This window comes from Oryctolagus cuniculus, chromosome 7 (genome assembly GCF_964237555.1).
Source record: "Oryctolagus cuniculus chromosome 7, mOryCun1.1, whole genome shotgun sequence".
Taxonomy (NCBI): Eukaryota; Metazoa; Chordata; class Mammalia; order Lagomorpha; family Leporidae; genus Oryctolagus; species Oryctolagus cuniculus.
The window spans coordinates 153153928-153178120 of NC_091438.1; the positions used below are offsets into that span (position 1 = coordinate 153153928).

The following is a 24193-nucleotide window of genomic DNA, read 5'->3' on the forward strand; positions in this document are numbered from 1 at the left end:
ACAGACCTTGCAGGCTCACCGGCGGGGAGGGCCAGCGCTGGAATGACCACGGCCACAGCATGGCCACCGGACAGCTGGGGGAGCTCGAGCACAGGCCCTGTGGCTGCAGGGGGAGGAAGAGGAGGAGGAGGCGGCCCCTGGAGGGGCGTGGGGGGGCTGTTCAGCTCTGGTCCAAGACGCTCAGAGGAGCCGATGGCCGTGCGCTGAGGTGCGAAGGCCCAGGTGGAGGCCACTGGAGCCCAGGCAAGAGCCGATGGCGGCTTGTGCTGGGGTGGGCACAGCGGGCAGCCTCACACCAGGCGTGCACGAGGGAGACTCAGCCGGTGGGCGCTGGACTGGATTCAGGGATGGAGGGCGGGGAAAGCCTGGGTCATGAAAGGACCAAGGTCAGGAGGTGGTGAACTTGTAGCGTTTCACAGTTCTAATTGTGTTTAATTTTTAAAAAATATGTATGTATTTGAAAGGCAGAGAGACAGAGATGGGAGGGGTTTCTTATCCCCTGGTTCACTTCCCAAATGGCCACAATGGCTAGAGCTGGACTGATCCAAAGCCAGGAGCCAGGAGCTCCATCCGGGTCTCCCATGTGAGTGCAGGGTCCCAAGGACCTGGGCCATCTTCTATGCTTTTCCAGGCCATAGCAGAGAGCTGGATCGGAAGAGGAGCAGCCAGGTCTTGAACCAGTGCCCATATGGGATGCCGGTGGCTTTACCCACTACACCACAGTGCCGGCCCCTGGATTTAATTTTTTAGGTTATATTTGAGAGGCAGAGAGAGACTAACAGTGGTTTACTCGCCAAATGCCTACAAGAGGCAGGGCTGGGAGCTGCATCCGGGTCTCCCACGTGGGTGGCAGGGACCCAGCCCTCACCTGCTGCCTGCAAGGGTGGGCATTAGTAGGAAGCTGGACTCAGCAGAGCCAGGACTCAGACCCCATGTGGGATACGCCGGTCCCAGTGGACTCACCCCTGTTAGCAGAACACCTGCCCCGGGCTGCTTGGTGGGCTCTGGGGTGCCTTGGAGACACGGGTGCGGCCAGGTGAGGTAGCCCGCGGCCACAGGGCCCTGGTGGGGGCAGACACTGGCCCGCGGTGGGCAGTGCAGGCAGAGCTGGGACCGGCGGGAACCCGCAGCCCTGGAGGCCGGCGGGCCGGAGAGCACCCTGCCTCCTTCGCTCCCTTTCTCGCTCCTGCTCTGTGAAAAGGGCCAGCGGCCACCTCGCCCGTCACCGGAGGCCCGGCGAGACCCGCGGGGAGCGCTTGGCGGAAGTGAAGCCCCGTGGGCAACACCTCCGCCCAGGGCCTGCCCCATGGAGGCTGCAGCCCCGAGGGCGCGGCGTGGCAGCCCGGGCGGCGCCTCGCGTTAGGACCCAGCGGCTCCTGGGCTGGGGGGCGGGCGCCGGCACCGTCGGGGGCCCAGAGGGGGGCTCTGAGCGGGCCAAGGGGCAGCTCCGCGTCGGACTCGGAGCAGCGGCGGAGTGACCCGGACAGGTAGGTGCGGCCCTGGCGCTTGGGGCCGGGGAGAGGCTCGGGGTGCGAGCCGGGGCATCGGAGGACCCCCGAAACGGGGTGAGGGGTGGGGGTGGGCTGCCGGAGACCCCGATCAAGGGGCCTTCAGAGACGATGTGAAGGGGCCACCTGGAGTTTGCGGGGTCACCGTGGGGGAGAGCAGAGAGCCTGGGTTTGGGGGAGCCCGCCATGGGGGCGTCGAGGGACGGGGCGGCTTTGTTCTGCCCGGGAGGCCAGAGAGACGCAGAGACAAAGCGACGCCAGAGACGTGGGCTCGCGCTGACTGCTCCCAGCTGTGCGGGCTGCACAGCTGCTCTGGCGGCGATGGGTGGTGGGCGCCCGGCCTGGCCTCCCCGACGCAGAGCCGGCCTGGGGCCCCTGCGCTCCCTCCCCCAGCAGCACCGAGGCAGGCGAGGGGGCCGGGTGGGGGTGGGGCAGCCCCAGAGGCCGCAGTGGAATAGTGCTTAGGGCCAGGAGGGACCCCGACCCCCGCAGCCCACCCCTAGTGAGCCTGGGCCCGGCCCAGCCCTCAGGGGGAGGAAGACTCCGTGCAGCGCCGAGAGCACCCCCACCCCCACCCCATCCCCAGCTCAGGGGCTCCTGAGAAGTGACAGCTCCACTGGCACTGCTGTCCAGGCCTGGGTGGGGGTGGGGGGGCTTTGGGGCGGAGACTGAGGGTTTTCAGAAGGGGGGTGGGTGGGTGGGGGATGGGGACGCCCACGCCCACCACAGTGAGGTCTTGATGGCTGAAAAGGCCAAGAGCAAAGCCGCCCAGGACTGAGGGCAGCCGATGCTCCCCCTGCATCCGCAGGGCCCCCCTGCCCCTACCTCCCCTCCAGGGGAAGAGGGAGCCAAGTTAGGGTTTCAGCCGGCTGGAGGAACTTCCGGTGCTGGGACAGGGAGGGGACCCTCGTGGACAGATGAGCCAGCACACACACACACACACACACACACACTCACTCCTGGACAGATGAGCCAGCACACACACACACACACACACACTCCTGGACAGATGAGCCAGCACACACATACACACACACTCCTGGACAGATGGGCCAGCACACACACACACTCACTCCTGGACAGATGAGCCAGCACACACACACACACACACACACACTCACTCCTGGACAGATGAGCCAGCACACAAACACACACACACATACACACTCACTCCTGGACAGATGGGCCAGCACACAAACACACACACACATACACACTCACTCCTGGACAGATGGGCCAGCACACACACACACACATACACACTCACTCCTGGACAGATGGGCCAGCACACACACACACACATACACACTCACTCCTGGACAGATGAGCCAGCACACACACACACACACACACGTGCACACACTCACTCCTGGACAGATGGGCCAGCACACACACACACACACACACTCCTGGACAGATGGGCCAGCACACACACACACACACACATACACACTCACTCCTGGACAGATGGGCCAGCACACACACACACACACACATACACACTCACTCCTGGACAGATGGGCCAGCACACACACACACACACACTCCTGGACAGATGAGCCAGCACACACACACACACACACTCCTGGACAGATGGGCCAGTACACACACGCACACACACTGTGGTCGCCAAGACCAGTGATGGGACGCTGTCAGGGAGTTGATGAAAGCCCCGGCCGGGGCCCCCCCACAGCTCCCCCACACACACCACTGGTCTCAGGGCAGCACCCTGGGCTGGCCACATCACGGCCTGGGCCCCCCAGAGCCTGAGGCGCCCCGTGCAGGCCCTGCCCTGAGTGCTTCCGGCCGTGCGGACGACAGACAGCCTCAGTCTCGTGCCTGGGCCTGGGCCGCAGACAGCCAGGTCTTGGGAGGCCGGCGGCCTGGCAGCAGCGGAGTCTTCTGGGGGCTGGGAGCCCTGCCCGGCGCGGGCTGCTCCAGGGCCCCTCACCGCATGTGGTTTCCTGCCAAGCAAGATGCTCAGGGCCGGGGGGCTAATTGGGAACAGGTGGCGGGCTGGGCCGGCACGCTGGGTCCCGGCTATGATGCTGGCTGGGCAGGGCTGGTGTCTTGAGGAAGAGCCTGGGGACAAGGATCCACACAGGCAGTGCACTGGGCACCCCCAGGGTGTGAGGAACGGGTGTGAGGAACGGGGCTGGGGGTGCCCCGAGAGGACTGGGCACAGCGTGGGGTGTGCTCATGGGTCAAGACCAGCCACGTAGTGGCTGGCGCTGGGGCGCAGCGGGTGAAGCCGCTGCCTGCAATCCTGGCGTCCCATGTGGGCACCTGTTCGAATCTCGGCTGCTCCGATTCCAGTCCCTGCTCGCGCACCTGGGAAAGCAGCGGAGGATGGCCCATGTGCTGGGGCCCCTGCACCCTCATGGGAGACCTGGAGGAAGCTCCTGGCTTTCGGCCTGGCTTAGCCATCACTGTTGCAGGGAGTGAACCAACTGATGGAAGATCTCCCTGTGTCTCTCCCCCAGCCCACCCCGTAACTTTGCCTTAAAAATAAATTTAAAAAAAAATCAGCCATGCAGCCAGGTGGGAGGCCTTGGCCCTGGTGAGGCAGCCCCCGGGGGTCCCTGCCGAGTGGGCCCTGCTCACAGCCCTCGGCCGTCCAGATGCCTGGCTCCTCTTTGAGGGCCCCTGGCAGGCAGGACTCCAGGCACAGAGTGGGCTCCGCGGGCCTGAGTTGCAGCTCCCGTGTTCCTCTCCTTCTAGCTGCCTCTACAAACAGCCCCTGCCTCTGCATTCCGTGGCCATGAGAGCTGCCTCCCTCTTCCTGCTCCTGCTGCCCGGTAAGAGGCCCCGGCAGGGGGCGGGGCTCCCTCACTCCGGGGAGGGGGGGAGTGGGCTTTGGTAGAGGCTCATCGGCCACACGTGGGGCTCCTGTTGTCCACTGGACAAAGCCCTGCCCTCCTGGTGCCCCAGCCCAGGAAAGGGACACAGCAGTCACCAGGTAGACTGTGCTGTGATGGAAGCAACAGGGTGGGTGCCGGGACAGCCTCTCGGCAGAGCTGAAGTTCAAGGTGAGGCCTGAAATTGAAGAAGCCACCCGGGTGGCCCAGGTCCAGGAAGAGGCCTGTGCAAAGGCCCTGGGGCAAGCAGGCGTCCCAGGGCAGGGTGAGGTCAGGGAGGCTGACAGGACCAGCTAGCAGAAGGGCCTTTATAACTGAGGCTGGAGAATGAGGTCTTGTGAGCCTGAGTCCGGGTGCGGGTCCCCGGCCCTGTGACCACCTCCAGGACCCTGCTGTCCTCCCTGGGGGGCACTCCTCCATGGCTTGCGTCTCCACAGCAGGCCTGCTGGCTCAGGGCCAATACGACCTGGACCCGCTGCCGCCGTTCCCTGACCATGGGCAGTACCCTCACTACGGCGACCAAATCGGTAAGGGCTGTGCCGCCCCCAGACGCCCCCTCGCCCAGCTCCCCAGCTGTGTGTGCCTCTGCCAGGGACCAGGAGGGGCTGGCTCATGGGGGCCCCCAGGGGTTGGGCCCTGGCTCAGCTGTGGCCTCACCCGCCCCTGGGGCTAGGGCCTAGCCTGACTCACACTCGTTCCCCCTTCCTCTGCTCTCAGAAACCCCGGACTACTACGAATACCACGGTAAAGGGGCTGGGGCAGGATGGAGGGCCAGGCTGGGCGGGAGCCTGGGAGGGCGGGCGGGCGGAGCCCTCATGGCCCTGTTGCAGAGATGAGCACTCGGCCCTCGGAGGAGGAGCAGTTCCAGTTCCAGTCCCAGCAGCAAGTGCAACAGGAAGTCATCCCCGTTCCCACCCCAGGTGGGCCACAGGCCCCTGCTCCGGGAGGGGAGGGGGACCTGCCCCGCCCTGAATACACCTCACTCCATGAGCCCCGCCTGCCCCGACAGAACCAGGAAACGGAGAGACAGAGCCCACGGAGCCTGGGCCCCTTGGTAAGACTTCCTGCCTGCCGGGGAAACCAAGGCATGGCCCAGGGCGTGGGGTGGAGCTGGCGGCGCTGGTGGACTGGCCGGCTTGGGGAGTGTGGGCTGCTGGTGGGGACGTGGGGCGCTGGGCAGTTGCATACCACCCCCTGCTTTCAACTGGCATCTCCAGCACCCACCCCCACCCGGGCAGCTCTGGAGACCCCACCCTCCCCCGTGGGCCTGGCTGCGTTGGCCCCAGCCAGGGGAGGCGCAGGGAGGGGTGGGGCCAGAGGGGCAGGGAGCCCAGGCTGGCTAGAGGCATCCCTTGGGCCACCCCAGCCAAGTGTGGGTGTTGGCGTCTGGGATGAGCCTGGGGTCTCAGGTGGGCCGAGCTGGGGGCTGCACCCCGACCCTGGGGTCGCTGGTCTGACCCCGCCTGCCACCCAGACTGCCGAGAGGAGCAGTACCCGTGCACCCGCCTCTACTCCATACACAAGCCTTGCAAACAGTGTCTCAACGAGGTCTGCTTCTACAGGTGGGCGCAGGCACGGAGCCGCCATGAGGGGTGGGGTGGGGTGGGGGAAGGGCAGCTCCCACCCACCCAGGCGGGCGTTTGGGGAGACAGCAAACCCTGCCTGTGGTGAAGCCTGGGCCAGGCTGGACTGGAAGGCCCCCGGGGGGTGGGGGCGAAGGTGGGGCTGAGACCTGCCCTGACCGTGTCCCCCAGCCTCCGCCGCGTGTACGTCGTCAACAAGGAGATCTGTGTGCGCACCGTGTGTGCCCATGAGGAGCTCCTGCGAGGTAGGAGGGCCTTGGCCCGGACCCCGCCCCGCACTGCCCGGCCTGCCACCCCCGCCCCTACCGTGGGCCGAGCCCAACTCAGGGCCCACGGCCAGAGCCTGCGCCACCCCCCCGCCCCGCTCCCGTCTGTCCTCGGCCCGAAGCCCCTGACCCCTGCCCCTCCCTGCCCCCACAGCTGACCTGTGCCGGGACAAGTTCTCCAAGTGCGGCGTGATGGCCAGCAGCGGCCTGTGCCACTCAGTGGCGGTCTCCTGCGCCAGGAGCTGCGGGGGCTGCTAGGGCGGAGCGGGCACCCCAGCCCTGGACCCCAGGCGCTGCCTCACTGGTGCTTCTGTCCCCACCCCCTCCCTCCTACTCTGTCAACAGTGGGTGGACTGCAGCCCGGGGGGGGGGGGGGCTGCCGTGGTGCCTCGCGCGTCAGTCTATGCCCACCATGGGGTGGGGGCTCCCTCTGGGCCACTCTCTGCCCCCGGGGTGGGGACATCTCAGGCCTCTCTATGAGACCTGCACCCCGATGTGCCTTCTCCATCCCGCTGGGGACAGCCCCGGGATGGGCTGTGAGCTCACTCCAGCTGGCCGTCTCCCGGGCATGGGCCACTTTTGTTTTATACAAAATTAAACATGAGTTTTTACAAAAGGTCCAGTCCCTCTTTGGGTCCAGAGTGCAGCAGGGCAGCCAGGGGCTCCAACACTGGCTGCTCCCCCCCCCCCCCGCCAGCAGCTCCCTACCCCTTGGAGAGGGCGCTCACCGGAATGGGTGGCCTCACCCCTGCCGTCCCAGCCTCCTGTCCCTGCGTCTGCTCGGACCTGCCCAGGGCGGGCCTGACACCCGCCCCCAGGGCCAGGGTGCTGGAAGTAGGTTTCAGGGAGGCGCTTTCTGAACCCCGGCTGCTGGATGCGGGCACGCGCCCCATGACCAGGGAGGCAGAAGGGGTGCGCGCGCGCGCGTGTGTGTGTGTGTGTGTGTGTGTGTGTGTGTGTGTTGGGGGTGGAGCTGAGGCCAGAGGCAGCTCAGACCCTGAGGCTCAGGGCCTGCGTCTGGGAGGGAAAGGCTGCGGCCGCACAGAGGCACAAACCAGGCCCCAGGCCCGCGGCTGAAACCGCTCCCGCTGCCCGGCACGTGGGATCCAGCTCTGAGCTCTGTGCCCTCCACCAAGGCCTGGGTGCTGTGGACAGTACCCCCACCTTCCAGGGAGGGAAAGGGAGCCCAGGGGCATCAGGGACCACCCAGGGGGCCACAGCCAGCGCAGGGCAGGACTGGCCAGCCCGGCTCCTCCCAGCCAGCACAGTGAGGCTCAGATGGGTGGGCCCAGGACTGCCCCACGGGGTCCCCTCAGCCTGAGTTTGCCCCCACGCTGCCTGGTTGGCCAGTCACTGTCCAGAGGAGGGGCCAGAGAAAGGGCAAGAAAGCGTTAGGAATGGGGCAGGCTGCGGGCTGCGTCAGCCCCAAGCCTCGACAGTCTCATCTGTTTAATGGGGTGGGTGGGGGCTGGCTCAGGACCCCCCAACACTGCTTCCCAGGGGTCCCATCCCCCTGTCCCAGGGCCCTGCCTGTCCACTGCCTCCCAGGTGGACGAGGCACATTCTGGTATAGGAAAGGGACTTGTTGGCACACACCATTTTTAGAAAATGGGTTCTTATTACAAAAAACACGGTTCTCAACTGTTAACATTAGAAAAAGGTATAAAAATACAGTAACTCTGAGGAATGTCCTAATAAACGCTCTGAACTGAGGCAGAGAGATTTCTGGGCAGCCAGAGACAGGGCCCGAGTCTGACTCCCGCTCCTTCCCATGAGCCCCTGCTGCAGGCTGGCCAGACAAGAGCTCGCCCAGGTTCCAGCTTCCGCTCCGCCTTGTACAATCTAGAGTGGACGTCCCTGGAGACCTGGGGGTCCCTGGGGGTGCCAGGAAGCCACAGCTGCCCCCACCCCACGCCAGCTCCGGGCGGTCACGGGCAGAGGGGCTGCTCCCTGCCTTGCAGGCGCGGGGGGGGGCTCACTTCTCGGCGGGGGCAGAGGGCGGGGAGAAGGGCGCTGAGCTCCTGCGTAGCTCCTGCTGCAGCTGTCCCTGCAGGGTGGACACCTGGGGACAGAGACGTGAGGCCAGCGAGCCCCCCGCCTGACTTACAGACGGCAGGCGTGGCGGGACCCGGGGCTGCCTGTTTTGGGAACAGTCTGCTGTCAGGGGGAGCCAGGGTGCCCCTCTCTTCTCGTGTGCAGCCTGGGGCTGTCCCACTCCCACCCTGTCCCCCATCATCCCTTGGGCGTGACCAGGCCTGGCCGATCAGGGCAGCCGTGCCCTGCAGTCGCGGTGGGCGCAGGCCGTCAGGGAGGAGAGGCCCTTGGGCTGGTGCCGGTGCTCCCGGCCTCTCCTGAGCAAGGCCACCTGTGCCGCCCAGCGAGGGGGCCCACCTGGTCGTGGAGCCGGAGGGGGCTGAGCCCCAGCCAGGCTGATACCAGCATCCACCCACCCTGGTCCCTTTTCAGGCTGGGGAGCCATCGGCGGCCCCTCTGCCCCTGCAGCCCCGCCCCCCCAGAGCGGGGACCCTGCCTACCTGCTCCTCCAGCCCACGCACCCTCTGGCGGTGGACCCGCTCCCGCGCCTCCAGCGTGCGCTCCGTCTGCACCTGGGCACTGCGCAGGCGCTCCACCTCCTGCTGCAGCTCCTGCCTTTGCTGCTCCTCGGCCTCCAGCTGCGCGGGGCTGGGGCTCTGCTCCAGGACCACCACCTGGGCCTGCGGGGGCTGCCACTCAGGCTTCTGGCCGCGTGTGCGTGCGTGTGTGTGTGTGTGTGATGGGTGTCAGGTGTGTGTGTGTGCATGTGTGTGTGATGGGTGTCAGGTTGTGTGTGTGCATGTGATAGGTGTCAGGGGTGTGTGTAGGTGTGTGTGTGTGATGGGTGTCAGGTGGGTGTATGTGTGTGTGTGTGACGGGTGTCAGGTGTGTGTGCGTGTGATGGGTGTCAGGTATGTGTGTGCGTGTTTGTGATGGGTGTCAGGTGTGTGAGTGTGTGTGTGTGATGGGTGTCAGGTGTGTGTGTGTGATGGGTGTCAGGTGTGTGTGTGTGTGCGTGTGATGGGTGTCAGTGTGTGTGTGCATGTGTGTGTGATGGGTGTCAGTGTGTGCATGTGTGTGATGGGTGTCAGGTGTGTGTGTGTGATGGGTGTCAGGTGTGTGTGTGCATGTGTGTGTGATGGGTGTCAGGTGTGTGTGTGCATGTGCATGTGATGGGTGTCGGGTGTGTGTAGGTGTGTGTGTGTGTGATGGGTGTCAGGGGTGTGTGTAGGTGTGTGTGTGTGTGATGGGTGTCAGGGGTGTGTGTGTGTGCACCTGTGCCCGTGATGGGCACACAGCCAGTGCAGGTGCGGAATGCAGAAGAAACCTGCTTGGCCCGCATCTCCTGGGCCTGACACTGAACCTGTGAACCTCCATCAGGGGACCCAGGGATCCCCATCCCACCAGTGAGGTGGCGAGGGTGGCGGGCTCTGCCTGGGACTGCTTTGCCCTCGGGTCCTGGGCTAGGGGCAGTGAGAGGGTCAGGCTGGGGGCGGGGCCGCACCTCCAGCTGCCGGATCTGCCTCTGGGCCTCGGCCAGCTCCAGCTCCGCCCCCGTGAGCGTGCGGTCCAGGCGGCCCTTCTCCGCGCTCAGCCGCACCGAGTCCTCGTGGCTGCGAAGCTTCTCCCGCTCCACCTGGGCAGGGAGAGCGGGGGAGGAGCTCACACCGGCCCCGGGGGCAGCGGCGCGGGCAGGGGGCGGGCAGGGAGGTCCCGCGCAGCCCACCTTGTCCAGGGTCCTCCGGAGGGCCACGCGGTCCTTCTCGAGCCGCAGGGCGGAGCGCTCCGCCTCGCGCTTCTCGGCCTCCAGCTGAGCCAGGGCGCGCTGCAGGCCGCCCAGGCGCTCCTGCAGCAGCCGCCGCTCGTCCTGCAGCTTCCGTACCGAGTGCAGAGCCGCAGCCTCGCCCTCCTGCCGCTGCCGCAGCACCTAGGGCGGAAGCCAGGCAGGGCCCTCACCCCTCTGGCCCACCGAGGCCCGAGTTGCAGAACTGTCTCCTGAGCCCAGAGAGCTCTTTCGGAGCCTCAGTTTCTCCATCTGTGTAATGGAGGTGTGGGCTGAGTGAACAGAGTTGGGGATGAAGGCGGGGTGGGGGGAAGGTCCCAAAGCCGGCCATCCTGAGGACAGAGGAGCCCCCGGCCCTCACCTCCTGCAGCTGCTGCAGCTGGCCCTCGGCCTCTGCCCGCTGCAGCTCCAGGTCCGCCAGCTCGCCCCGCATCGTCTGCACCTGCTCGCCCAGGGAGCTGCTCTGCTTCCGCGCCTCAGATAATGCCTGCCGGGTGGCGTCCAGCCGCTCCTGGGGAACAGGGGCTGATGGGGCCGGGCTGGCCTGGGAGCCCCAAGGCAAGGTCTCCCCTCTACTCCGTACCCCGGGGGCAGTCCACAGTCCGTAAGACAGGCGTGATCTCATGTGGAAGGTGAGCCGGACAGCCAAGTCCAGCCCACAGCTTGCCCAGACCCGCCTAAGGCAGGAACCACTGGGACCTGACTCTCCCATTAACTCTGCTCCTAGGTCCCCCAAGCCTGTTAGGAGGCTGTGGTCTTATTGGGCATAACCCCCAGGGCTTCCTTCATTGGCTGATGCCGTATTGGGCCCGCCCCTCTCTCCAAGCCTGCCCTCATTGGCTCCTCAGGGTTCCCAGTGACTGTCCCACTGGCTGGGTCTTTACCAGGTCCCCCCCAGCCCGCCCTTTCCCGCCGTCACCGAGCCAGCGCCTGGACCCCCGTACCTGCAGCACCTCGCGGTCGTGCTCACAGGCCGTCAGGGCCTTCTGCAGGTGCAGGTTCCTGTCCTGGCTGCTGGTGAGGCTGGCGTTGCTCTGGGCCAGGGCCTCCGTCAGGCCCTGCGCCTTGTCCCGCAGGGTCCCCTCGCTCTCCTCCAGCTTGGCCAGGGCCGCGCTCAGCCGCTCCACTGTTAACTGCAGGGTCTTCGCCTTCACCTCGCCCTCTGCCACCTGGCAGGAGGACAGAGCCGGTGCTCGAGGGGCTCCGCTCCCACCCGGCCTCCACCGCGCGTGTCCAACCCACGCCTTCCCACCTCTCTCCGGGCCTCGGCGGCTGACACCCTATGTTCCCAGGAGCTCCCACAGACTCAGCTGCTGCAGCCCGGGCCCCAGTCTGCGGCTGCTTAACCGCCCTGGCCCAGAGCCCCATCAGCCTGGCTGACCCGGATGCCAGTCTCTGTCCTTGCTCCCCTCTCCTCCATGCTGGGAGCACCACGACCCTCGAGTGTGCTGTCCTGTGACTGGCTGGTGCCCGTGCAGTGCGAGCAGGGTGAGCCAACATCCCAGCTAGAGCTGAGCTCCCAGCAGCCAAGGCCGAAGAGAATCCGCGAGACCTGCACCTCTGACTGGTCTCCCGTGGCTCCCGTGAGCGCAGGCTCCAGCGCCAAACGGTCCTGAACACTCATGCTGGCCCTGCCTTTTGTTAGCTACGAGATCTTGAGCGATGCTGGCCCTTCGCTGAGCCTCCGTTTGCCTCTCTGTAAAATGGGGACGACGCGCACCCTCGGAGCGACCCACCTGTCTCTGCAGGGAGTCCACGCGGTCCTGCAGGAGCTGGGCCCGCGCCTCGCGGTCGCTCAGGCCCAGGCGGCTGCGCTGCAGTTCCCCCTCGAGCGAGCGCCGCTGCAGCTCCAGCTTCACGGCGCGGCCCTCGCAGGCGTCCAGCACCTCCTTCAGGCGCCGCCGGTCGCTCTCCAGCCTCCCCTCGTTGGCCCTCATCTTGCTGAGCTTCTCCTGCAGGTGCGCAGGCTCAGGCCCCAGGCCCCCCCCCGACCGGTCCGCGCCCCGCCTCCCTCGGGAGCCCTGGGGCCCAGTGGGGACCAGGCCAGACCCGCCAGGGCTCAGGGGAGGCCCCCGGTGCACGTGCAGTAAGGGCCGGCTCTGCGCCCCAGGACCGCCCCTTTTCTAGGGCTCTGTTTCTGGTCTGCACAGCGGGAGGCTGGGGCCCCCCAGCCCAGGGCTCACCGACACATGCAGATTCCAGGGCCCCTGCCTTTGCCCCCAGGGGCTGGCCCAGGAGCTAGCAGCTCCTGGGGCCGCTGCTGTTCCAGGGTTCAAAGAGGGAATTCTCCCAGTGAGGGAGGCTGGGGACTGGGAACGGGGCAGGAAGACAGACGAGGGGTCCTTGAGGCCCGAGCACTGCCCTGGAGACGGGCTGGGTCATGGGGCGGTGTCTACAGCCTCCCCACCCCCACCCCAAGCCCAGCCCGGCTCCTGCCCTGCTCAGAGCCCCAACCCTGCCCAGCCTGGGCTCAGAGCCCCCATTCTGGCTCCTGCCCAGCTTTGTTCTGGCCTCCTCCCGCAGCCCCTGTGGCTGGGCCCAGGGCCAGAGCTGAGGCTCCAGACACAACAACCCAGCTCACAGCCGGGCCCCAGCCAGAGGCGGGGGCTGGACTGAGGCAGTGATCACAAGGGAGTGGTCACACAGGGCCCAGGGGGAGAAGTGAGAGAGCCTGGGGGGGAGGGGGTCGCTGGCTGAAATCTCAAGCTCTGGCAGCATACTCTGCCACCACCAGGGCCAGGGCTTCCTGTCCCAGACAGACAGACAAGACAGACAGACACACACACACACATACACACACAGACACACACACAGAAACACACACATACACACACACAGACACACACATATACACACACAGACACATACACACAGACACACACAAACACACACACACACAGAGACAGACACACAAACACATACACACACAGACACACAAAGACACACACACAGACACACAGACACACACAGACACACAGACACACACATACACACACAGACACACACACACAGACACACACAGACACACAAAGACACACACATACATACAGACACACACACAGACACACAAACACATACACACACATACACACAAAGACACACACACAAAGACACACACACAGACACACACAAAGACACACAGACACAGACACAGACACACACACAGACACACACAAACACACAGACATACACACACACAGACACACAAACACAGACATATACACACACACAGACACACACACACACACACACACACACAGACACATGTAAAACCCCCAGAACAGCACTCATGTGGCTCTCTGTGGAGACATGGAGATTTACCACCACCCGTGTGCTAAATCTTTTTTTTTTTTTTTTTTTTTGACAGGCAGAGTGGACAGTGAGAGAGAGACAGAGAGAAAAGTCTTTCTTTTTTTTTTTTTTTTTTTTTTGGACAGGCAGAATGGACAGTGAGAGAGAGACAGAGAGAAAGGTCTTTTTTTTGCCGTTGGTGCACCCTCCAATGGCCGCCGCGGCCGGCGCGCTGTGGCAGGCGTACCGCACTGATCCGATGGCAGGAGCCAGGTACTTATCCTGGTCTCCCATGGGGTGCAGGGCCCAAGCACTTGGGCCATCCTCCACTGCACTCCCTGGCCACAGCAGAGAGCTGGCCTGGAAGAGGGGCAACCGGGACAGAATCCGGCGCCCCGACCGGGACTAGAACCCGGTGTGCCGGTGCCGCAAGGCGGAGGATTAGCCTAGTGAGCCGCGGCGCCAGCCCCGTGTACTAAATCTTAACGTGTGTCGCCTCTGTGAGGCCATTACTGGCCTCCCTGTCTCACGTGGCGAAAATGAGGGTCAGACATCTGACCTGGCCAAGGCCAAACTTGAACTCAAGTGTATCGCGCTCTGGGGCCAGTGCTGTGGTGTGTAGGTTAAGCCACCACCTGCGACCCAGCATGCCATCTGAGCACCAGCCGGAGGCCCCGCTGCTGCCCTTCTGATCCAGCGCTCTGCTAACGCCCCTGGGAAAGCAGCAGAGGCTCGCCCAGTGCCTGGCCGCTGCTACCCACGCAAGAGACTCACATGGAGGGCCAGGCCTCCAGCTTTGGCCTGGCCCAGCTCTGGCCATTGAGGCCATTTGGGGAATGAGCCAGCTGATGGAAGATCTCTCTCTCCTTCTCTCTCTCTCTCTCTCTCTCTCTCTCCTTCCCTTGCTCTGACTTTCAAATCAATTTTTTAATACAAGAAAAGCCCCTTTTTCTACAGTCTGGTGATCTCAGGTAAGAAGCTGATGGGGGCCGGCGCCGCGGCTCACTAGGCTAATCCTCCGCCTTGCGGCGCCGGCACACCGGGTTCTAGTCCCGGTCGGGGCGCCGGATTCTGTCCCGGTTGCCCCTCTTGCAGGCCAGCTCTCTGCTGTGGCCAGGGAGTGCAGTGGAGGATGGCCCAGGTGCTTGGGCCCTGCACCCCATGGGAGACCAGGAGAAGCACCTGGCTCCTGGCTCCTGCCATTGGATCAGCGCGGTGCGCCAGCCGCAGCGCGCCGGCCGCGGCGGCCATCGGAGGGTGAACCAACGGCAAAGGAAGACCTTTCTCTCTGTCTCTCTCACTGTCCACTCTGCCTGTCAAAAAAAAAAAAAGAAGAAGAAGAAGCTGATGGGGTGTTGTGGGGACTCACAGACTCGAGGGGCTGCAGAGACTCGGGTAGACAGAAGCCCCAGCGGCCCTGACCCCCGTGGGCACACAGTCAACCCTCCCTGGCCCTCAGCGCCTGCCCACCTGGCTCGCCCGCAGCTCGTTCTCAGCGGCCTGCAGGCTCCTCTCCAGCGCGGCCACCTGGTCCTGCGTGGCCCGGCGCTCCCGCTCGCTGCGCCGCACACTCTCCTCCCGCAGTGCCAGCTGCGCCTGGGCCCCGCTCAGCCGCCCATCCACACTGCGCCGGGCTGTGGCCGTCACCAGCCCCGTCAGGCACGGCCAGGCACAGCCCCGAGACCACGGAATGCCCAGCCTGCACCCTACCCGCCACAGGGCCCGGGGGAGACAGTGCCAGGAGCGCAGGGAAGAGGGCAGGACCCCGAGTCAAACTCGCCTTCCTCGCTCTCGGCCACCGCCTTCTGCAGCTGCCTGGCCCGCGAGGTCGCGCTGTCCTTCTCGGCCTCCATCTCGGCCAGCTGGCGGCTCAGGGCGCCCGTCTGGGTCCGAAGCTCGTCCTGCAGCCCCAAGTGGGGGAAGAAGGGAAGACCCCTGCTCTGACATCTGCAGCCCCAGCAGGACCCTCGGCCACCTGCTCCCCTTCCAGCCACTCCCACCCAGGCTCACCCGTTCCCGCTGGGCGCTCCGCAGCTCCTGCACGAACTCCCGGAGGGCCCCCCGCACTGCCTCCGGGTCCAGGTCTGGAGGAGCTGGGGAGGTGGCAGCTCCTGGGGACGGTGGCTGGGACCCAGGGCTGCGTTCCAAGGGGCTGGGGCTGCTGAACCCTTCCTCACTTCCTAGAAGACAGGACACGCTCAGGGCTGCGGGAGCCACCAGCCTGTCCCACCAGAACAGCGCTCCGGGCTCCTGAAGTGTCTCGCTCGCTCATGCTCTCCCTGCCGTGTGCCCAGCCAGGCTGTTGCTAGGACTTCGCCAGCCCCACGGCCCTCAGAATCACATCCAAGTTCTCTGCTCGGAGAGAGAGCTCGGAGGCCCACCCAGCACCACCCCCTCACTCCCTCAAAACTGGCCACCCTGCACCACCCCCTCACTCCCTCAAAACTGGCCACCCTGCACCACCCTCTGCTCCCGTGTTCTGGGACACTCCCTGCTCCTGCCCTCGGCTCTCCACACGTGCTGTTCCCCCTGCCCAGCCCCCGCCCCTGGCTTCTCTTTGGCCCGCACTTCAGGCCCCTTCCTCAGACTTCCCTGGTCCCAGGCTGGGTGGGAGCGAGCTCCTCCCCCTTCATGGGGGTCTAATGTCTGCCCCCCCAGACCATGACCATCACGATGAGGGCCATGGCCCAGGTAGATGCGCCACCACCGCAACACCTCCCTGGACCACGCACCTACGATGTGCCGAGCACTGGGCCAGTGCCAGCCCCGCGGTGCCTCAATTCCTCCTCACACAACCCGACAGGCAAGGCAACCCCCACTACACACACACACACACACACACACGCACGCGCGCGCGCGCACTTCACAGGCAAGGTGTGCTCAAAACAGTTTAGCGCTTGCTAGATCTCAACACCAGGTCTCAGAGCCAGGAAAACCGGGGACTTGGGTGGGAGATGATGGACCGCGAGGCTGGGGGGGGGGGGCAGAGCACGCAGCTGCAGGACAGGGGACCCTAACCTCTTCATCCTCCTGTCTCAGCCAAGGGTCACCCAAAGGAGCGGGACCCCCTCCCCCACCCCGCGTAAGCACCAGCCCCCTCTCCCAGCCTGCAGGCAGCGCCCACACATGCTGTGTCCCCGACACCCCACCCTGCTCGCTGCACTGCCCCTCTGTCACCCCTGCGGCTCAGGGCCACCCTCTCCACCCCGGGGTCCCAGCCCTGCCGCTCCCTGGACACCTTGCTCGCCCTCCTCTGTGAGGCTCCTCGTTTTCCACCGACAGCCCCAGCCCCCTGCCGGTCTTCTCGTTGCAGGGACAAAGCGGGCCAACGTTAGTACCCAGTTCTCAGGGCGCCGCTGAGTGGCGCGGGTTACACACGCACTGCTGAGCACCCACCACCTTTCTCATCACCCCCCATCCCTGGACCTCATAACAAGACCTTGTTTGGAAACAGGTCACTGAGGTCACCCTGGACAGGGCAGGCCGAGACCAGTGCAACCGCTGTCCTGGACAGGGGTCATGTGGACAGACACAGCACAGGACCACCACGGGCTGCCTGCGGCCAGGCTGCCGTCCACTTCAGGGGCTGGCCGGCAGCTGCCCGGGGCCACGGCGCCCACACTTGGACTTCACACATGTGGCCCCCAGGATAGGAAGACCGGGGTTTCTGGTGGTTCCGCCCCGCAGCCTGAGACAGCTGGCCCTGGTGGTTCCGCCCCGCAGCCTGAGACAGCTGGCCCTGGAATCTGCAGGCTCTGTGCCTGCACAGTCGATCAGCACCACGTGCAGACGGAAAGTATTTGGGGAAGAAAAGCGCATCCACACTGAGCCCGTTCGGAACATTTTCCTTGTGGTTCCCTAAGCAACACCGCCTGACAACCGCTCACGCAGCGGCCCCACTGCGGTGGGCCCTACCGGCAGCCAGAGCCGGCTCGGAACGCAAGGATGCGCCAATGCTACGCCACTGGACACCGGCACTGGGTGCGGCTGGGGAGCCTTGGAACCAGGTCTCCGTGGACACGCAGGGAGGGCCTGGACCAAGACCACTTCACGCAGAGACGCTGGGATCCCAAAGTAGCCTCCTGGTCACCACTCCACCTGCTCCAGGTGGCCACGCTGGCGGACTCGCTGTCCTCCTGCCACTGACTTGTCCCACCGGGCATACTGCAGCCAGGCCTCACCCACACGCCGCGCGCGGTCCGTGTCGTGGCTGTGAGCGCCCGTCCGGGAGACAGACCACGTGCAGTTGCTGGCGAGCGCCTGCCTGTCCCCCACTTTGTTCTCAGTCTGTGCTACTCGTGGATGAGTGCGTCGCTGGATCTCAGTTACCGGACTTTCAGCCTTGCTGCTCCCACCAGGGGCTGCACCAGTCAACAGCGCCTCTTCTCCAGCCCTGCCACCGCCCATACGTCCTACCGCAATTCACCCACCAGCCTCCTGTCCACCACTCCCACACCGCGATTCACCCACCAGCCTCCTGTCCACCACTCCCACACCGCGATTCACCCACCAGCCTCCTGTCCACCACTCCCACACCGCGATTCACCCACCAGCCTCCTGTCCACCACTCCCACACCGCGATTCACCCACCAGCCTCCTGTCCACCCTCCCACACCGCGATTCACCCACCAGCCTCCTGTCCACCACTCCCACACCGCGATTCACCCACCAGCCTCCTGTCCACCCTCCCACACCGCGATTCACCCACCAGCCTCCTGTCCACCACTCCCACACCGCGATTCACCCACCAGCCTCCTGTCACCACTCCCACACCGCGATTCACCCACCAGCCTCCTGTCCACCACTCCCACACCGCGATTCACCCACCAGCCTCCTGTCCACCACTCCCACACCGCGACTTCGAGCTCCCTGAGAGCAGACGTGTCCCTGCTGCTGACTGCTCCGCCCCCATTACTTGAACTGTCTCTTGCACGCAGTAGGTGCTTACTAAGTACAGAGTGACTGAATAAACAAATGAGGGGAGCTGTCGGGGTCACAGCCCGGTGTGGGGCTGGGCCGGGCGGCGGCAGAGGACGGGGTGTTGGCAGGGAGGGGGCGCAGGTGAGTGGAGAGGCTGGGGCCCCAGAGCCGGCGAGGGAGCGGCGGCAGGAACCTGGGGCAGGGCACTGAAGGGCGTGGTCCAGAGGGTGGGGCGGGGCTAGGGGCGGGGATCCGGCGAGGCCCGCCCCCGCCCCCTCTCCCCGCTTGCCTACGGGACTCACCTCCCGCGGGCGCTTCCCGAGCCGGGGAGCCCGGCGCGGGCCGCGGGGCGGGGCTGGGCGCGCGGCCGAGGCCCAGGCCGCGGCGCAGAGCTGAGCGCAGGCCGCCCAGCTGGGCCTCGGCCGCGCGCCGCTCTGCCTCCACGCGGGCCAGCTCGGCCTCCAGGCCTTGCGCCCGGCCCTCGGCCGCGCTCAGCCGCAGCCCCAGCTCGGCGGCCTCGGCCCGGGCCGACTCCAGCTTTAGCTCCAGGCCGCGGGCGCGCTCCAGCTGCTGCTTTTCGGCGCCGCGGGCCTCCTCCAGGGAGCCCTGCAGGCCTCGCTCGCGCACCCGGAACTCTCCGTCCTGCTCCTGCAGCTTCCGCTGCGCTCCCTGGAGCTGGGGGGGGGGGGGGGGGGCAAGGCCAGGAGGTGGGGGTCAGCAAAGCCGCCCCTAGCGACACCCCACCTCCCAGGGCCCAGCCTGCAGCCCTCCAGCCCAGGTGACCACACCATGCCTTCAGTGGTCTCCACCCAAGCAGGAGGTGCACGCGCGTCCCTGCTTGGAATGTGGAAATGTTAGTTTGCTTTCTGTCCTGTGAGTGTCAGCCTTGGAGCGTACACAGTGGGTCAGCAGTGACAGCTGACAGCACAGACAGGCCTCAGCAAGACCCCGCGCCGGCCCCATGGCCATTCTACAGGTGATGAAACGGGCACGGAGGGTCAGGTCACACAGCCCGCCCGCTGCAGGGCCGGGACCCCCAGCCTGACACACTAGCTCCGGAGGCTGTTCTAGCCACTGGACAACACTGCCCCTCAGTGCACACGGTGGGGACACACACAACAGTGCATGGGCACAGATGTGCAAACAGCCCTAGGGTTTAGAGCATGCGCCCACCTATCCTGGTCACTGTTTTCACTGGGAGCCCCACCTACTGAGCCCCAGCAGGCGCCAGCACCTGTGCCCAGGACTGTCCTCATCCCCTGCGGGGCTGGTCCCTCTCCTGGGAGCACTCTGAGCACAGGGAGCTTGAGTGACAAGTCAGGGTCACATGGTACATTCCAGTGAGGTCTCAAGGCAGACCCAGATGCTGTGTGACCTTGGGGAGATCCCCTGACCTCTCGGGTCGCAGTGTCTTTCTGGCTCTCCCTAGAAAGTAGGATTAATACCACCTATGTATGAGGCTGCTGGGAGAATCAAGGTTATGTCTACAGAACCCAACCCCACTCCATCTCCCCCTACCCTATCTTATGCCTGCACACAGTAGGCCTGCTGTTCTTTCTACTGTTGTTCTGGCTATTACTACAACTGGGAAAGCTTCTGAAAGGGCGTGGGCAGAAAGAGTACTTGGCAGTGGCCTCTGGAGTGCCCACCTGCTTCCTGCTGGAGCGAGGGGAAGGCAGCCCCGACCTCCCAGAACCTCCCCTCCCAGCCCACCCCCACTGCCCGGGTACCTCCTGCCACACCACCTCCAGCCCAGAACCTCCCCTCCCAGCCCCCCCCCCCACTGCCCGGGTACCTCCTCCCACATCACCTCCAGCCCAGAACCTCCCCCCCCAGCCCCCCACTGCCCAGGTACCACCTCCAGCCCAGAACCTCCCCTCCCAGCCCCCCACTGCCCAGGTACCTCCTCCCACACCACCTCCAGCCCAGAACCTCCCCCCCCAGCCCCCCACTGCCCAGGTACCAACTCCAGCCCAGAACCTCCCCTCCCAGCCCCCCACTGCCCAGGTACCTCCTCCAGCCCAGAACCTCCCCCCCAGCCCCCCACTGCCCAGGTACCTCCTCCAGCCCAGAACCTCCCCTCCCAGCCCCCCACTGCCCAGGTACCTCCTCCCACACCACCTCCAGCCCAGAACCTCCCCCCCAGCCCCCCACTGCCCAGGTACCTCCTCTAGCCCAGAACCTCCCCTCCCAGCCCCCCACTGCCCAGGTACCTCCTCCCACACCACCTCCAGCCCAGAACCTCCCCCCCAGCCCCCCACTGCCCAGGTACCTCCTCCAGCCCAGAACCTCCCCCCCTCAGCCCCTCACTGCCCAGGTACCTCCTCTAGCCCAGAACCTCCCCTCCCAGCCCCCCACTGCCCAGGTACCTCCTCCCACACCACCTCCAGCCCAGAACCTCCCCTCCCAGCCCCCCACTGCCCAGGTACCTCCTCCCACACCACCTCCAGCCCAGAACCTCCCCCCCTCAGCCCCTCACTGCCCAGGTACCTCCTGCCGCACCGCCTCCAGGCTGGCCTCGCCCTTCAGCAGCCTCTGCCGGAGGCCCAGGGCCTCCCGCCGGCTCTCCTTCTCTGCCCGCTCGCCCAGCGCCAGGCGGCCCTGCAGCTCCGCCAGCTCCCGGCTCAGCCTGGCGTTCTCACTGTCCAGCGTCTTCATCTACGAGAGCAGAGGGCAGCAGCCTGCTCAGCTCTGCCCTCACACCCACCCCAGCCCAGCCCAGGGGCACTCAGGAACTACCCCCGTCGAATGCCACCCCACGTCCACCCGGAGGGAGCCTGCTCCAGGTAACCCCACCCAGCTGGAGCCACGCCAGGCACCTGGGCACAGGGGGCCTGTTTACCATTTAACTTGGGGGCCCCACACTGCTCTTGAGGGACGTGGAGGGTGCAGGGCTGAGCCCCACGAAAGAGCAGAAGAGCCCCAGGGCAGGGACCCAGCTCCAGGGGTCACCCTTCTCCCCGACAATGACGAGTAACTTTATTTATTTACTGATTTGAAAGGCAAGGCAACAGAGAGAAGGGGGGGGGAGGGAGAGAGTGAGGGAGAGAGGGAGAGAGGGAGAGAGGGAGAGAGAGATCTTCCATCCACTGGTTCACTCTCCAAATGGCTGTGACGGCTGCTGCTGGGCCAGGCTGAAGCCAGGAGCCTGGAGCTCCATCTTGCTTTCCCATGTGGGTGGCAGGGGCTCAAGCACTTGGGCCATCTTCTGCTGCCTTCCCAGGCGCATTAACAAGACGCTGGATCAGAAGCAAAGTAGCTGGGACCCAAACTGGCCCTGAATGTGGGCTGCTGGCTCAGCACGCTGACCACGGGGCGGCCAGGGGGAGAGCGTACCCCGTGTCCGGCTCTGCTGTGAGCACCTCACTTCCGCTAATGCGCCTAGTCGTCCTGCAGCGCTATAAGGGTAGGCACTACGTTATCCCTATTTAACAGGTGAGAAAACTGAGGCTCACAGGGTGGGGGACACGACCCCCAAGCAGCAGACTACAGGGAGGGTAACACGAGCTCCTGCTGCAGCTCTCATGCACCCAGCCAGAGCCTGGCCCCACAGTGCCGGCCCCTTTAGGCTCCACGGCGTCTTGGGAAGGGGCCTGGGTGGAGGGGGCAGGGGCGTGGCGTGCAGAGGCCGGCCCCCCGGCTTCCCATCCAGCTTCCTGCTGGCATGCCTGGGAAGTTCAAGTACTGGGGTTCCTGCCGCCCGCAGCTTCTGGCTTCGGCCTGGCCCAGCCTCAGCTATTGCAGCCATCTGGGGAGTGAACCAATGAATGGAAGGTCTCCCTCTCTCTCCCTCTCTCTCTCTAGCCTTTCAAGTAATTAAATCTTCCAAAACCACAAAAGGCAAACGTGCAGGCCTTGGCTCATAGTCTCCGAGGGCCAAGGCTTCTGGGCTTCTGCAAGCCTGCGCATTAGCACCAAGGTCAGGAAGGAAGCCCGGCCAGAGCTCCAGGCCCTGGTTTCCCACCCAGGGGAACGCGGGTGCTGCTGTCTGGCCCCGGGCACGGAGCCGACGTGGAGGGGGAGGGGGCACGGGCCGGGTACCTGCCGCCGCAGCTCCTGCAGCTCCCGCCGGGCCTCCAGCCGCGAACGCTCCACCTCCTGCAGCCCGGCTCGCAGCTCCCCGGCCTCCCTGCCCGCGGCCACCCGGGCCTCCTCGAGAAGCGCCAGCTTCTGCTCCTTGTCCTCGTTGGCGAGCTTCAGGCTGCGGTGGGTGGAGGGCGGGGCTGCTGGGGGCTGCCGCTCTACACGAAGACCCTCCCCCTAATTTGTGGGCTGGGTCTGGTGGGCTCTGCTGCCTGCCCACACGGCCCCCCGGGGCTCAGCCTTCCAGGGCTGGGGCCAGGCCCTCGGCTGGGAGAGGAGGACCAGTGACCCCAGGAGGGAGCCCGGTTTCCGGGGCGATGAAGGCCGGTGGGGTCCCAGCCTGGACCACCCCCACCTGCTGTCACCCGTGCTCTTGGTACAGGAAGGAAATCACCTAAAATGACCTGCACGCTGGACTGTTAGGGGCCAGAGAAGCCCCATCTGTGCGACTTCTCCAGCACCGGTGTGGGGGGGGGGGCGGGGGGGGCTGGGGCCCAGGGACGAGACTTGGTGAGGAGCCAGGGCCCGCGCAGCCCACCTGATGCGCTCGCCCTCCGCCTTCTTCACGGCGGCCCGCAGCTCCTCGTTGGAGTGCCGCAGGGCCTCGCGCTCCTTGGCGCCCTCGCTCAGGCTGCGCCGCAGCTCGCCCGCCTCCTGGCGCTGGGCCTCGTGGCCCTCCTGGCTCTCGCGCACCCTGCGCTGCGCCTCCAGCAGCTCCCGCCGCAGCCCGTCGCGGGCGGCCTCCAGCAGGCGCAACTGAGTGCGAAGCTCGTCGGCCTGTGAGCACAGGACAGGGCTCAGCGGGAACGGCCAGCGCTCCACTCCCTGACCACAGGGCGCCCCCCACCCCAACTCCCATGCCGCTCGGACCACAGGCCGTGCGTCGTGATCTGGGGCAAGGCAAGCTGGGGTCAGCAGCTTCTTGGCCGGAAGTAATCCCTGATCCATCAGGAACAGCCTGTGGGTGACACCAGGCAGGCAGGGGGCCCCATCCCCCAAGTCCCACCTGCACACAGCAGGTGCTTAATAACTGCTTGCTGCCTCCTCTCTGGGCTGGCAGTTCATCTGTCCTTAAGTGCAGGGGGGTACCTTATGCTCTCCCGGGCCCCCCGGGCCACATGCCACAGCCCCCGGGGACACCCAGCGCCTCCACCTCAGCAGGACCTGTGGACGCTCACCTCGCGCACGCAGGACTCCCGCTGCTTGCCCAGGTCTCGCGCCTGCTCCTGCAGCCGCTTCACCTCCTGGGCATGGGCCGCCGCGGCCTCCTCAAGCTGGGCGCGGACGTCCCGCAGCTCGGACGTCAGGGCATTCACGGTGCTCTGGGAGACACAGCGCCTCAGACCCGGCCTGCCACGCGCCCTCTGCCCCGTCCACTTCCAGCTCCGAGCACGGCCCCATCCCAGCCCCTCTCCTGATCTCACAACGCCAGTGACTGCTGGTGACGCAGCTCAGATAAGATAGAGATTCCCAAATGAGGGGCTCGGTCTCCCCCCCAGCCTGGAGAGGGGGGCCCCGCTGCCCTACCCGGTCCTGCTCCTGCCGGCTCTGGGCATCTCGCTTGTGCCGCTCCATGTCCAGGGAGATGGCGGCCAGGCTGTGCCGCGCACCCATCAGCTTCTCTGACAGCGCTGTCTTCTCGGACTCCTTCAGGGACAAGGCCTGGGCAGAGGCGGGGAACAAAGGGCTAGGGGTTGGCCGGTTGTAGGGGCGCGCTCTGGCCTTCTCCCTGCCTGCCCTGAGAACCGAGCCCGCCTGGGGGTGGCCCGGGGCGGAGGTGCGTGCTCACCCCTGCAGAAGGGCCAACGGCAGCAACCGTGACCCGAGGCAGAGCCTTTCAGTAGCCCCACTTTGCAGGCGGGGAACT

General features: G+C 65.7%; 2 protein-coding genes across 9 annotated transcripts in view; one reads left to right on the plus strand and one right to left on the minus strand.

The window, feature by feature from the left end:
- The first annotated feature begins 1278 nt into the window (after positions 1-1278).
- On the plus strand, positions 1279-6831 carry MFAP2 (microfibril associated protein 2). 4 transcript variants are annotated; one of them, XM_051828504.2, is made up of 9 exons: positions 1279-1487; positions 4230-4306; positions 4807-4893; positions 5084-5110; positions 5197-5286; positions 5376-5420; positions 5841-5928; positions 6121-6194; positions 6370-6831. In XM_051828504.2, exons 2-9 carry the CDS (start codon positions 4270-4272, stop codon positions 6471-6473), a joined length of 552 nt encoding a protein of 183 aa, XP_051684464.1. In that variant the 5' UTR covers positions 1279-1487; positions 4230-4269; the 3' UTR covers positions 6474-6831. The 4 variants fall into 4 exon arrangements, with proteins under 4 accessions (XP_051684464.1, XP_051684463.1, XP_051684461.2 ...); XM_051828503.2 differs by having other exon boundaries at positions 1307-1487; positions 4804-4893; XM_051828501.2 differs by lacking the exon at positions 5197-5286 and having other exon boundaries at positions 1335-1487; positions 4804-4893; positions 5287-5420.
- A 982-nt stretch (positions 6832-7813) lies between these two features.
- CROCC (ciliary rootlet coiled-coil, rootletin) overlaps positions 7814-24193 on the minus strand; it is a 48494-nt gene continuing 32114 nt past the window's right edge. For 4 of the 5 annotated variants that reach the window (XM_070079231.1, XM_070079232.1, XM_070079228.1 and 1 more), the window contains 16 exons: positions 23854-23988; positions 23505-23648; positions 22865-23103; positions 22285-22444; positions 20734-20901; positions 18546-18918; positions 15334-15503; positions 15104-15224; positions 14794-14957; positions 11769-11984; positions 10977-11201; positions 10394-10543; positions 9976-10176; positions 9754-9885; positions 8750-8929; positions 7814-8353 (listed from right to left, as the gene is read on the minus strand). In XM_070079231.1, the coding sequence (XP_069935332.1) occupies positions 8144-8353; positions 8750-8929; positions 9754-9885; positions 9976-10176; positions 10394-10543; positions 10977-11201; positions 11769-11984; positions 14794-14957; positions 15104-15224; positions 15334-15503; positions 18546-18918; positions 20734-20901; positions 22285-22444; positions 22865-23103; positions 23505-23648; positions 23854-23988 (2988 nt within the window). In that variant the 3' untranslated portion in view covers positions 7814-8143. The remainder of the gene's footprint in view (positions 8354-8749; positions 8930-9753; positions 9886-9975; positions 10177-10393; positions 10544-10976; positions 11202-11768; positions 11985-14793; positions 14958-15103; positions 15225-15333; positions 15504-18545; positions 18919-20733; positions 20902-22284; positions 22445-22864; positions 23104-23504; positions 23649-23853; positions 23989-24193) is intronic. The other variant, XM_070079229.1, reaches the window with a different exon arrangement.